Source organism: Musa acuminata, chromosome BXJ3-3, assembly GCF_036884655.1.
Source record: "Musa acuminata AAA Group cultivar baxijiao chromosome BXJ3-3, Cavendish_Baxijiao_AAA, whole genome shotgun sequence".
In the NCBI taxonomy this organism is placed as follows: Eukaryota; Viridiplantae; Streptophyta; class Magnoliopsida; order Zingiberales; family Musaceae; genus Musa; species Musa acuminata.
Window position 1 is genome coordinate 11,301,605 of NC_088351.1, and position 10,739 is coordinate 11,312,343.

General features: G+C 56.0%; 2 protein-coding genes across 2 annotated transcripts; one reads left to right on the plus strand and one right to left on the minus strand.

The window, feature by feature from the left end:
• Positions 1-237: 237 nt before the first annotated feature.
• On the minus strand, positions 238-3,278 carry LOC103978239 (probable metal-nicotianamine transporter YSL8). Its single transcript, XM_009393960.3, has 6 exons — positions 2,500-3,278; positions 2,213-2,376; positions 2,026-2,123; positions 1,792-1,926; positions 1,485-1,674; positions 238-1,405 (listed from the first exon to the last, which is right to left on the minus strand). Exons 1-6 carry the CDS (start codon positions 2,999-3,001, stop codon positions 299-301), a joined length of 2,196 nt encoding a protein of 731 aa, XP_009392235.3. The 5' UTR covers positions 3,002-3,278; the 3' UTR covers positions 238-298.
• Positions 3,156-7,454, plus strand: LOC135632488 (uncharacterized). The gene is made up of 3 exons (XM_065141096.1): positions 3,156-3,235; positions 3,531-3,723; positions 5,646-7,454. Exons 1-3 carry the CDS (start codon positions 3,156-3,158, stop codon positions 7,452-7,454), a joined length of 2,082 nt encoding a protein of 693 aa, XP_064997168.1.
• Positions 7,455-10,739: the final 3,285 nt, after the last annotated feature.

A 10,739-nucleotide genomic window follows, 5' to 3' on the forward strand; every position in this document is an offset into this window, starting at 1 on the left:
ATTACACCGTTTCATAGGGATAACTGCACTGTTAATGGGATTCTTGAACCTATCGGAATCTTTGCCATATGTGGATAGATGATACTTGATACACAGGGATGGACGGGATTACACCGTTTCATAGGGATAACTGCACTGTTAATGGGATTCTTGAACCTATCGGATCTTTGCCATATGTGGATAGATGATACTTGATACACAGGGGTGGACGGGATTACACCGTTTCATAGGGATAACTGCACTGTTAATGCTCCACCAGTAATTCCCTGAAACGATGGTTATTTTGGACACCATGAGCTCATCCACTCAAGAAGGCGTCTACCTTGTCGTTGTCGGCACGGGACAGGAACTTCATGCATATGGGTGGCTGCACCTTCGCTAAGGACAGCAGAGACGCCGGCAGCGACCATATCCCGTCGCCGCATATCAACCCCGATGCCACGGCCGGCGCGAACACTGTGGCGTGCCGCTTGTCCGCCCTCTCCCACAAGTAGAGTATCAAGCTCCCCACGCACATGTCGATGGTGAAGTAGGACCCCAGGTAGAACGGTATGGCCATGCCCATGGCGCTCGGGATGTAGTTGTAGATCTTCCAGTTCTTGTATTTGGCCACCTCCTTCAGCCCGTTGATGGCGAATGACACGAAGAAGAAGACGGCGCACAAGTTCAAGCAGTACTTGGGGAGCGCCGAGAGGCCCTCCACGCCAAGGATCGCGATCCCTCGATAGACCTTGGCGTACGGCGCCGGGTACCCAGACGTTTCGCTCCCCAGGTCGAAGGCTGAGTAGAAGATCCAGAAAACACTGGGGGCGATCACGCATCCCATGGCCGTCCCGATTACTTGGCTCACGAACATGGACCTAGGCGACGAGAGGGTAAGATAGCCGGTCTTCAGATCCTGCATCAGATCCGATGCGGTCGACACGATGCTCATCATGACGCCGCACGAAGCTAAGCCAGCGAGCACGCCGCCGTTGTTCATCCCAATCCACGCGCCGAAAATGAAGATGGCGAGCTTGCCGTAGCTGGAGGCGAGAGACCAGTCGGTGAGCCCGCAACCGTAGGAATTGCAGAAGGCAAGGACCGGCGCGATGATGTAGGCGACAATGATGTGATAGAACTTGAGCTGGGGGAAGATGAAGGGAACCGTGATGACTGAGATGACGGCAAAGAGGACGTAGCCCGCGATGGCAACCGTGGTAGGGATCTGATCCTTGAGGAAGACATTGCTGCGGCGGCGGTCGTCGAAGCTAAGGCAGGGCCCAACAAGGGCAGCAGCGTCGGCGAAGGGTGTGGCGGCGTCCTTCCGCTGGCGCTTGTTGTACATGTCGTAGGAGCTGCGGAAGAACACGACTAGAAAGTGGAACAGCCCGTCACCCAGTATCATAGCAATGGATATGAACACCTGTTACAGACGTATAGTAGGATCCATCACGACAGATTGTGAATCTTAAGCAAAAGCGAAGGAGAACATTGATGCAAACCTTGTAACCATTGATTCCATGAAGACTGCTTTCAGGGAGCGATGCATCATACCACACTCCCTGCTTGCTTCTTATATAAGGCCACAGAATGCCCCAAGAGATGATAGACCCGAGGAACAGCGAGATGTTGATTATGTAAGGGCAGATCATCCCAACGCCCACATAAGTGGCAGAGAAGTCGAAGTAAAACCTGCAAGCCAATTTTGAGCTCCCAATCATATCCATGCATAGCTCGTGAGGTATAGAAAAGCAATGAAACCAAAAGTGAGAAAGACTTGTATATTGAACAGAAAAATCATTATACTACCTGTTCTCATAAGCTTGGAGCCCAAATGTGGGGAAAGATACGAACCCACAGCCATCACTAGCAGTGTAAAACCATTGGAACATGGCCCAAATGAAGCTAGCTCCGAAGGTTTTGAACAAAAGAGACACTTGCTTTCTGAAGTCAACGATTGATCAGGAACATAGTTCTTCAGCAAGTCATATTTCGTTTGGTGCGATAAGAACTAGTAATATATATGCTATATGTATATTTTACCTGGCAAGCAAGGCTCCCTGAGGGGTGTGAAAGCTGTTGATCAAGTGAGCAGTAGCCGTGCCGCTTGGATATGTTAGCTTATATGCGATGATCATTATCTGAGAGACAAAAGATGTAACATTTGAGCTCATTAATGACTTGGATAGAGCATATTACAAAGTGAACGAATGGATGGCAAGCAGCTCACCCTCCGCAGTGGTACAACCGAGAACAAGCCGACAAAGCTGACCGCCAGAAGGAAACAAATCAGCCAACCTAGGGATGGTTCTTTCATGTTAACACCGGTGTCTGCCTCACCAAATTGATCTGCAACTTTCTTGCTCATGCCAAGTATATAGCTTCCGAAGCCACCTGATGCCAGCGTACATTAATGCTTCTTTATGCGCTCGCTCACACATGTACCAAACTCGTATGCATGTTCGAGAGGGTAAGGAAGAAATGAAGGAACGAGCAAACCGGATTGCTGTCACCCACCACTGAAGGCGATGCCGGAGCAAGCGACGACGCATGTCTGGATAACGGTGTTCTCCTGGCGGGTGAAGGGCTGGTTGAGGAGACCGGTCTTCTCCAGGAGCTTGGTCCAGGTCTTGACCATGAAGAAGCCGAGCAGGCCCGCGGAGACGTTGAGGGAGGGGATGATACCCGCGGTGAGGTTGAGCTTCATGACGATGAAGCTGAGGAAGAAGCCGAGGATGGCGCTGACGGCCAGCGAGCGTAAGGTGAGCTGCTGGGTCCATGGAGGCACCTCCTGGCAGTCAAACATCCGCTCCACCGACTGCTCGTCGTCCCCATGCTCCCTCTCCCCTTCTCCGGCTGCGGTCATATTCTCCCTCGCCGAGAGGGTGGGGAAGCGAGAGAAGGGGCAAGACCGGGCCTTCGCCTTACGGAACTGAAACGGAAGAAACAGGCGAAGAAAGATCGATGAAAGGGAGAGGAGGAGAACGACTATTATATGATGGGCAGGGGGAGAGGCCATGATTAACCATGGCGTGAGATGGCCAACGGTTGTTGCTTATTATGTATGGCGGAGGATGGAGGAACGCTGTACCACCCACCAATTATAGCTTGGGGTATTGCCTTCCAACATGCATATGCTAATCTCATCGTCCATTGAACTCATGTCAGACCCAATGGCTTGTGGGTCTCTTCATCTGTTCTTTCGAACAGAAATTAATTGCAAGGAAATTGAGCTGGTCAAATCAAGTGACAGGTGAGATTAAAAGGCACATCAATAATTCATGTCTTCAATATTGTTTTGTGTCCTCTTCATCTATGACTCACGATACTCAAAGAAACAACTGTTGGAACATATAATCCAGTCGATTCGATCATGGCATCCAGTCGATTCACCTGAACTCACACTGTAACTCAAAACACAACGGAAAAGGATGAAGAGAAGATGGGAATGGCAGTGAAAACGCAGAAACCCTTCATCGAACCTTACGAAGACAATAACTGGGAAAGATGTGTCATGTTTTCCAAGGACTTTCTTGAACTGTCAACAGAGTCCCACCTTCCTCCTCAGACACAGGATTACAGATAGTTCACAGTTCAAGAAAGCCTGTGGAGAACATGCCGGCGATCTTTGATTATCATCTGCCCTCGCACTACTCTGCACATACGAGTGTCGACTCCAAGAACGCAGTCACGAGAGGCAGTGGAAGAGGGAGGAGGAAGAAGATAGGGAAGGGGGAAGCGGTGTGTGCGGGTGAGAGGCGAAGCAGGCCCACGTCCGGTTTATATAAGGTGGCAAGAAGATAATAACCGGAGAACCGGGTCGGCTCAGTAACTGAACGGGAAACCCCACGTGCGGGGCCGCTGATTCGGTACGAGCGCGTCTCGATTCGTCGTGCGACGCGTGTCCTTTCGTGGTCGTACGTGTCCGTTCCCGAGGTGGGGGGTCGTTAGTGGGCGGGGAGTGGCGCGGGCGTGCCGGCTCGCCCAGCTGTCTCTTGATCATCGCAGCCGTTGCTACGATAACGGACGGTGGTGATGGGCGGACGCATGTGGTGTCCGGTCCATTCGCCGGGTTGGGCGCCGACCGGTTTCCGTGAGCCAGCGGTTTTGTGTCCCTTTTTTAAATGCGTGTGATTGGGGTTGGCTAAACCTAAAAATTTTAGGTGGCATGATGACCCAAACACCACCAACTTATGGGTTGATGTCACTTAAATCCTCTATTGTAGTGTGTGTTTTTTTTTAAAATGAAATTATTCCCTTTTTTTTTTATAATGATAAAATCGAGACTAGTAAGGACGATGATGAGGATGCACAAGCAAGAACGGTGAGAAAGACATTTATATGATATGTGATATAGTATATTCTGGTATCTACTTTATGGATACGTCGATTGCCATGACGGACCTGGCACGACGTTCCAAAGTCAACATGGTGTACCAAGCTAACTTGACATCCCGAATCTAAACGAGGTAGTTGCTTGCCATCCACGCCACTAGCACACTGCACAAACACCACTCAAGGTTGTACAGAGTAGTATAGCTCCATCTTGAGCTACTTCAAAGGTGTAGAGCAGTATCGAATGAGACAAGGCTGAACAAATCAAAATATACCCGTATCCCAATACATAAGCTGACTACCTATGGTAATGGCGACCTTTAAACATATGTGTATGAAGATATCGATGATCATTAACAGCTACATACGTTAACACACGACAACAGGTATAAAAACCAGCCCCCAAAATAGTACTAGAGGTCGGATCTCATACACACACTCTTACTCTCTCATCTCCAACTCTTGCTAACTCAAGCATGTCAAGTCAAAAATCCCCTTCTCCGATTTCGACCCATGTGCAGGCACTCTACGAACAACTAAATAAGAGAATCTTCAAACTCCATATGTGAGAACGAGACCTAGACCCCCTCAACAAGATCTCGGGTTAACACGCTCGAGTTCAAAGATCATACCTGATGAGTGCAATAATGGCGAAACGACGTGAATGACGTCAGCCACCCTGTACCGTGACTTCACTCCACGGTCAACGAAACCCTGGGACGCCGTCCCAGGCGCATTAACGCCCGGACTGGATCCCGCCCGTCACCACAACACCCTCACCCCTCGTCCAACGAGCCCAGCTCTGCGCCTTCCAGGGCTCGGTCAAGGGTAAGGAACACGCCAATCGAGATGCACCATACCCTGCAGCAGCCCGGTCTCCAACACAGCCCCAATGGGCGTGTCAGACGCAGCGCGAGGTACTTACCCAGGCCCATCTATAAATACTAGAGGGTTCCAGACGAGGAAGTGGAGGAGAGACTCGCACACCACACTTGTATGGAGGCATTCCGTCCTCCAAAACCCCCTCCACATCTCTCCCTCTAACTTGATCGTCGGAGGGGTCGGGCCGAGCTTCCGACCCGACCTGTGTGCAGGAGCGAAGACGAGGTGGCCTCTTCCCGGCGCTGCTGCGGAGCTGCCGACCCGATCTACTGCCCGCAGCCACCATCCCGACCGGGAGACTCCGGGGGAGCTGCGCCCGAGATCCTCGACATTCCGAGCCCCAGAACCGAGCCGCGTCGGCCCCGAGGCCACGGCTTAAAAAGTTACTTACCGTAACATTTTGGCGCTAGAAGGAGGGCCTGAACCTCCGACCTTGTGGTTAACAGCCGAGGACCTGGGCTGCCACGCCGTCGGCTTCATCTCCGAGCTTCATCTCCGACTTCATCTCCGAGCTCACCCATCCCGAGGAGCGACCGAGTGAACTAGGCGGAACGTGGGTCCTACAGGTGGACGGCTCGTCCGCTTCAACCGGCGCAGGCGCAGGACTAGTGCTGTCGGCCCCCGACGGGCAGACGTTCGAGCGTTCCCTCCGCTTCGGGTTCCATGCCACCAACAATGAAGCCGAGTACGAAGCACTCCTGGCGGGGCTCAGACTATCCCGCGAAATGCAGGTCGACGCCATCAAAGTCCTCACCGATTCGCAGCTGGTGACCGAGCAACTTAACGGCGGATACGTGGCCAGAGAACCCGCCATGGCAAAATACGTAGCGGAGGTAAAAAACTTAGCCTCCTGTTTCGCACACTTCACGATATCCAGGGTGCCAAGACTACAAAACGACCGTGCCGATGAGTTGGCCAAGCTAGCCTCGAAGCGACCCCCGGGCGCCACCCACGGGATCGAGGAGCTCCCCTCCCCCTCTATCCCGGTCGCGTGTGTTTCGGCGGCCGGCTCCCAAGCCACCTGGTTAGGGGACATGCTGCGCTACAAACGCGACGGGACCCTCCCCACCGACGAAGCCGCAGCCCGACGTATTCGCCGGAAACATGCATGGTACTCCGAAGCCAACGGCCGGCCGTACAAGCGGTCTTTCTCCCACCCTCTTCTACGGTGCCTCGAGCCAGAAGAGGCGGCGGTTGTCCTGGCTGAGGTCCACGAAGGGATTTGTGGAGAGCACATCGCCGGCCGGACCCTGGCCTGCAAGATTCTCCGCCAAGGCTATTACTGGCCCACCATGGTCCAGGACGCGATGGCCTACGTACGGAAGTGCGGCCCGTGCCAAAAGCACGCCCGGACCCCCCAACTACCGGCGGTCCCGCTCTCCCCCATCACATGCGCGTGGCCATTCGCGCAATGGGGGCTGGATCTCCTCGGCCCCTTCCCACCAGCCTCAGGGCAGAGAAGATACATCGTGGTCGCAATAGACTACTTCACCCGATGGCCGGAAGCCGAACCGTTGGCGGCGATCACCGAGCAGCAGATCGAGAAGTTCATATGGAAAAACATCGTGACCCGGTTCGGCCTCCCCAGGACCATCGTCACGGACAACGGGACCCAGTTCTCCGGCAAAAGGATTCAGGAATTCTGCGCTAGCTATGGAATCCGGTTAAAACACAGCTCGGTAGCCCACCCCCAGACGAACGGACTAGCCGAGGTAACAAACCGATCTATCCTGGATGGGCTCAAAAGAAGGGTATCAGCTTCCCGAACGGCCTGGGTCGAGGAGTTACCCAGCATCTTGTGGTCCTTGCGGACCACCCCCAAAACAGCTACCGGGGAGTCACCCTACAGCCTCTCGTATGGGACCGAGGCCGTCCTTCCCCCCGAGGTAGTATTCCCCACCCCTCGAGTAGAAGAGTATCAAGAGACCACATCGGACCAGGGGCTGCGCGCCGGCCTGGACCTGATCGAAGAGCGGCACGCCGGCGCACACCGGAGGGAGCTTTCTTACAAAAGAGCAGTTGCCCGGGTGTACAACCGCAGGGTACGACCTCGGCCCATTAAAATGAACGACTTAGTCCTGCGAAGGGCCGAAGTTAGCAACCCGACCAGGGCCGGGGGCAAGCTGGCCCCCAACTGGGAAGGACCTTATCGGATCATCGAGGTAGTCCAACCGGGCACATACAAGCTCGCGACAATGGACGGGTCCCGCTTGCCGAGAACATGGAACGTCCGAAACCTTAAAAGATTTTTTTAGAACAAGGCAAGATCGCGCCGCCAAGCAAAAGGCCTCTCTGGGCGGACAGTACACGAATGATAGAAAGCTTCCTTTATTTCAAAAATGGAGAAATACAAGGATCGGCGCCCAGAAGAAGCACAAAGGCTCGGCGCACATAAAGTCCACAGGGCGGAAGCCCGTCCTCATGGCCGGGGGACCTCCAAACGGTCGTCGAAGGGAACCTCCTCGGGCATGTCCACACCTCGGTCTTCGGGGTGAGAATTGAAGGGGTCCTCGTCCACCGCGAGACCAGGATGACGAGCACGGAAGCGCGAAGTAGCGATTCGATACCCGTATTCAAAAGATACCCGCCCTGTCCGCGTCAGCCCAAGTTCGAACCCTTCCGACTTCTTGTACGCCTCGATGAGTGCCTTATCCTTCAGAGGTCGAAGCAGGGTTTCCTCCGCCAACGCCTCCGAAGCCTTTTTTATCTCGGCGTTTGCGCCCTCCAGCTTCTTGCTAAGGGCACTCGCCTCGGCCTTCACCAGACGGAGCTCGGTCCGTTCTATCCGTATCAGTTTTTGAAGCTCCCCGTTGGCCTCCTTCATGGCGTCGTTAGCTTCTTGGGAAGCCTCAAGCTCCGATCGGAGACGGACGACTTCCGCCTCAAAACCCGAGGCACGCTCCTCAGCAGCCGCCACGACCTCCGGCCCGTTTTTTGCCTGAATCTCTGCCATCTGGTGGCTGAGCTCAGCGTTACGACAAACGAGGTCCCCGACGGTTCGGCCGGCGTCCCGCACCCTGTCCATCAGGGCCGTCGCATAATGAAGACCCTGCAAAAGGAGAAGAGTGTCAAGAAAGTCGACACCGAGCAGCCAAACATCAAAAGAAAGATATACTTACCCAGACCAGCGACTGAGCAGACTTGTTAAGGAGCGTTTCCGAGGTCAGGGTGTACAAATCCCGAGCCAGGTCGGGGTGGAGCGCCCCTCGGAGGAACACCGCAGAGGGATCCCCTCTGGCCCACACCCTATCCCCCCGGAAGAGACCCTCCCAGCGGGCGACCAGGGGCTCGCGGGGTTCGCCACGCGGGATCTCGCCGACCAGCCGTGCCAGGAACGGCTCCCCATCCCCAGCCGGGAGCCGGCACAAGCCAGGCACGGAGACAGGGTGGGGCCCCTTCCCCGCCACGCGCCGATCAGGTCCCCCCCCGCCCTGACGGGAGCTCATTCCCGGCCCTTTGGACGCACACACCTTCGCCTTCTTTGAAGGGCGCCCATCCCCGACCTCCAAGGTGGCACCCTCCGTACCGGGCTGCGGTTCGATCACCGCCGCCAAGGGAGGGGGCGACGGCTCGGTTGCCAGAGCAGGCTGTGGAGGTTGTGATTCGGTCGCCGGAGCGGGGGGAGGAGGCCGCAAGCCGGTATCTGGAGTCGGGGAAGGGGGCTGCGACGCCGGATTCTCCAGGAGTGACCGAAGGTTCACCATCTCTACAGGAAATGAAAAACTTTAGCGTCCGAAACCAGCCACCAGAAGACCCGACACAACTATCACTCACATACCCTGAGGCACCGGGCTAAGGCCCGCCGCGACCAACCACTGCTCAGTCATGGTCCGGATGGCCTGCGACTTAGGGAGAACCTCTCTGAGCCTCTCCCGAGCTCGGCGATCCACTTCGCCCAAACAAGGGGGGGTGTTGTCAATCACCCTCGCAGACCACCGAACTCCGAAGCCCCAGTCCTGTGTACGGCTGACATAAAAAAACCTCCCCTTCCATCCCTTGTTATTGGAAGGGGCACCCCCAACGCGAAATCCAGTTCGAGCCGTTAAGAAGTAACCCCCCGAGCCTTTGCAAAAGCGGTAGCAAGAAAGAAAGAGGCTGAGGGTGGGGGTGATACGGGCATAATGGCACTCCCCCAGGAATACCACTAGGTAACGCCAGGAGTTCGGCGTTACCTGAGACGGAGAAACCCGCCAGAAGGACAAACAAGATACAATGAAGGGATGAAGGGGGAAACGCAAGCCCGCCTCCAGAGCATCAAGGGACAAAGCGAAACCCTTCGGGATCGGGTCATACGCCCGCTGCCCCGGCTCTGGTATACCGAGGGTGTGATCTCCCGGGATGCAATAGCGTTCGCGGAGTCCCTCCAGCAAAGGTTCATTCACAGTTGAGTCAATATCGTGCGGCCACATCAAAGCCTCAAGCGACCGCGCCACCTCCTCGTCAGGGGACTCGTCAAGGGTGGAAGGAGGACCGCCCCCTCCAGCCCCAAGCACGGGAGAAGAAGAGGGAGAGGAAGACGGAGAGGAAAGCAAAGAAGGAGAGGACGGCATCTCGACTGACCTCGAGAAGAAGATAAAAACCGGGAAGAAGCCGGGGACAAGCTCTGGGACACGATGGCGGGGCTCGAAGGAGGAAGCACGGCAGCAAGGGGGTGGAGGACAGGACAGGTGCCCAAACGATTAAAAGAGACACCCCCCCGGAGTCAATGCCTCATCGCTTCCCGAGAATGGGCGGCAGCGCACTGGCGCAAAGGCGCGGCCGTTACGTCACATCGAAGAGCGCCCGAAGGCGCCCCGAAGTAAAGAAAGGCCCTGACGTGGCGAACCCGGACGACACGGTGCCGCCCAAGGACCTCCTCGACCTCAGCGCCGGGAAACGTGCAAAGAAAGTAACCCCCGTCAACAAGGCAACGATCGACACGACAGCATTTAAGAGCCGCCACGACCGCCCCTCGGCCGCTCGACTTTACGCCACCCAAGACACGCTCTGCCGCTCCTCGGCCCTTCGGCTTTACGCCACCCAAGACATGCTCGGCCGCCCCTCGGCCGCTCGGCTTTACGCCACCCAAGACACGCTCTGCCGCTCCTCGGCCCTTCGGCTTTACGCCACCCAAGACATGCTCGGCCGCTCCAAGGCCCTTCGGCTTTACGCCACCCAAGACATGCTCGGCCGCCCCTCGGCCGCTCGGCTTTACGCCACCCAAGACATGCTCGGCCGCTCCTCGGCCCCTCGGCTTTACGCCACCCAAGACATGCTCGGCCGCTCCTCGGCCCTTCGGCTTTACGCCACCCAAGACATGCTCGGCCGCCCCTCGGCCGCTCGGCTTTACGCCACCCAAGACACGCTCGGCCGCTCCTCGGCCCTTCGGCTTTACGCCACCCAAGACATGCTCGGCCGCCCCTCGGCCGCTTGGCTTTACGCCACCCAAGACACGCTCGGCCGCTCCTCGGCCCTTCGGCTTTACGCCACCCAAGACATGCTCGGCCGCTCCTCGGCCCCTCGGCTTTACGCCACCTAAGACATGCTTGGCCGCTCCTCGG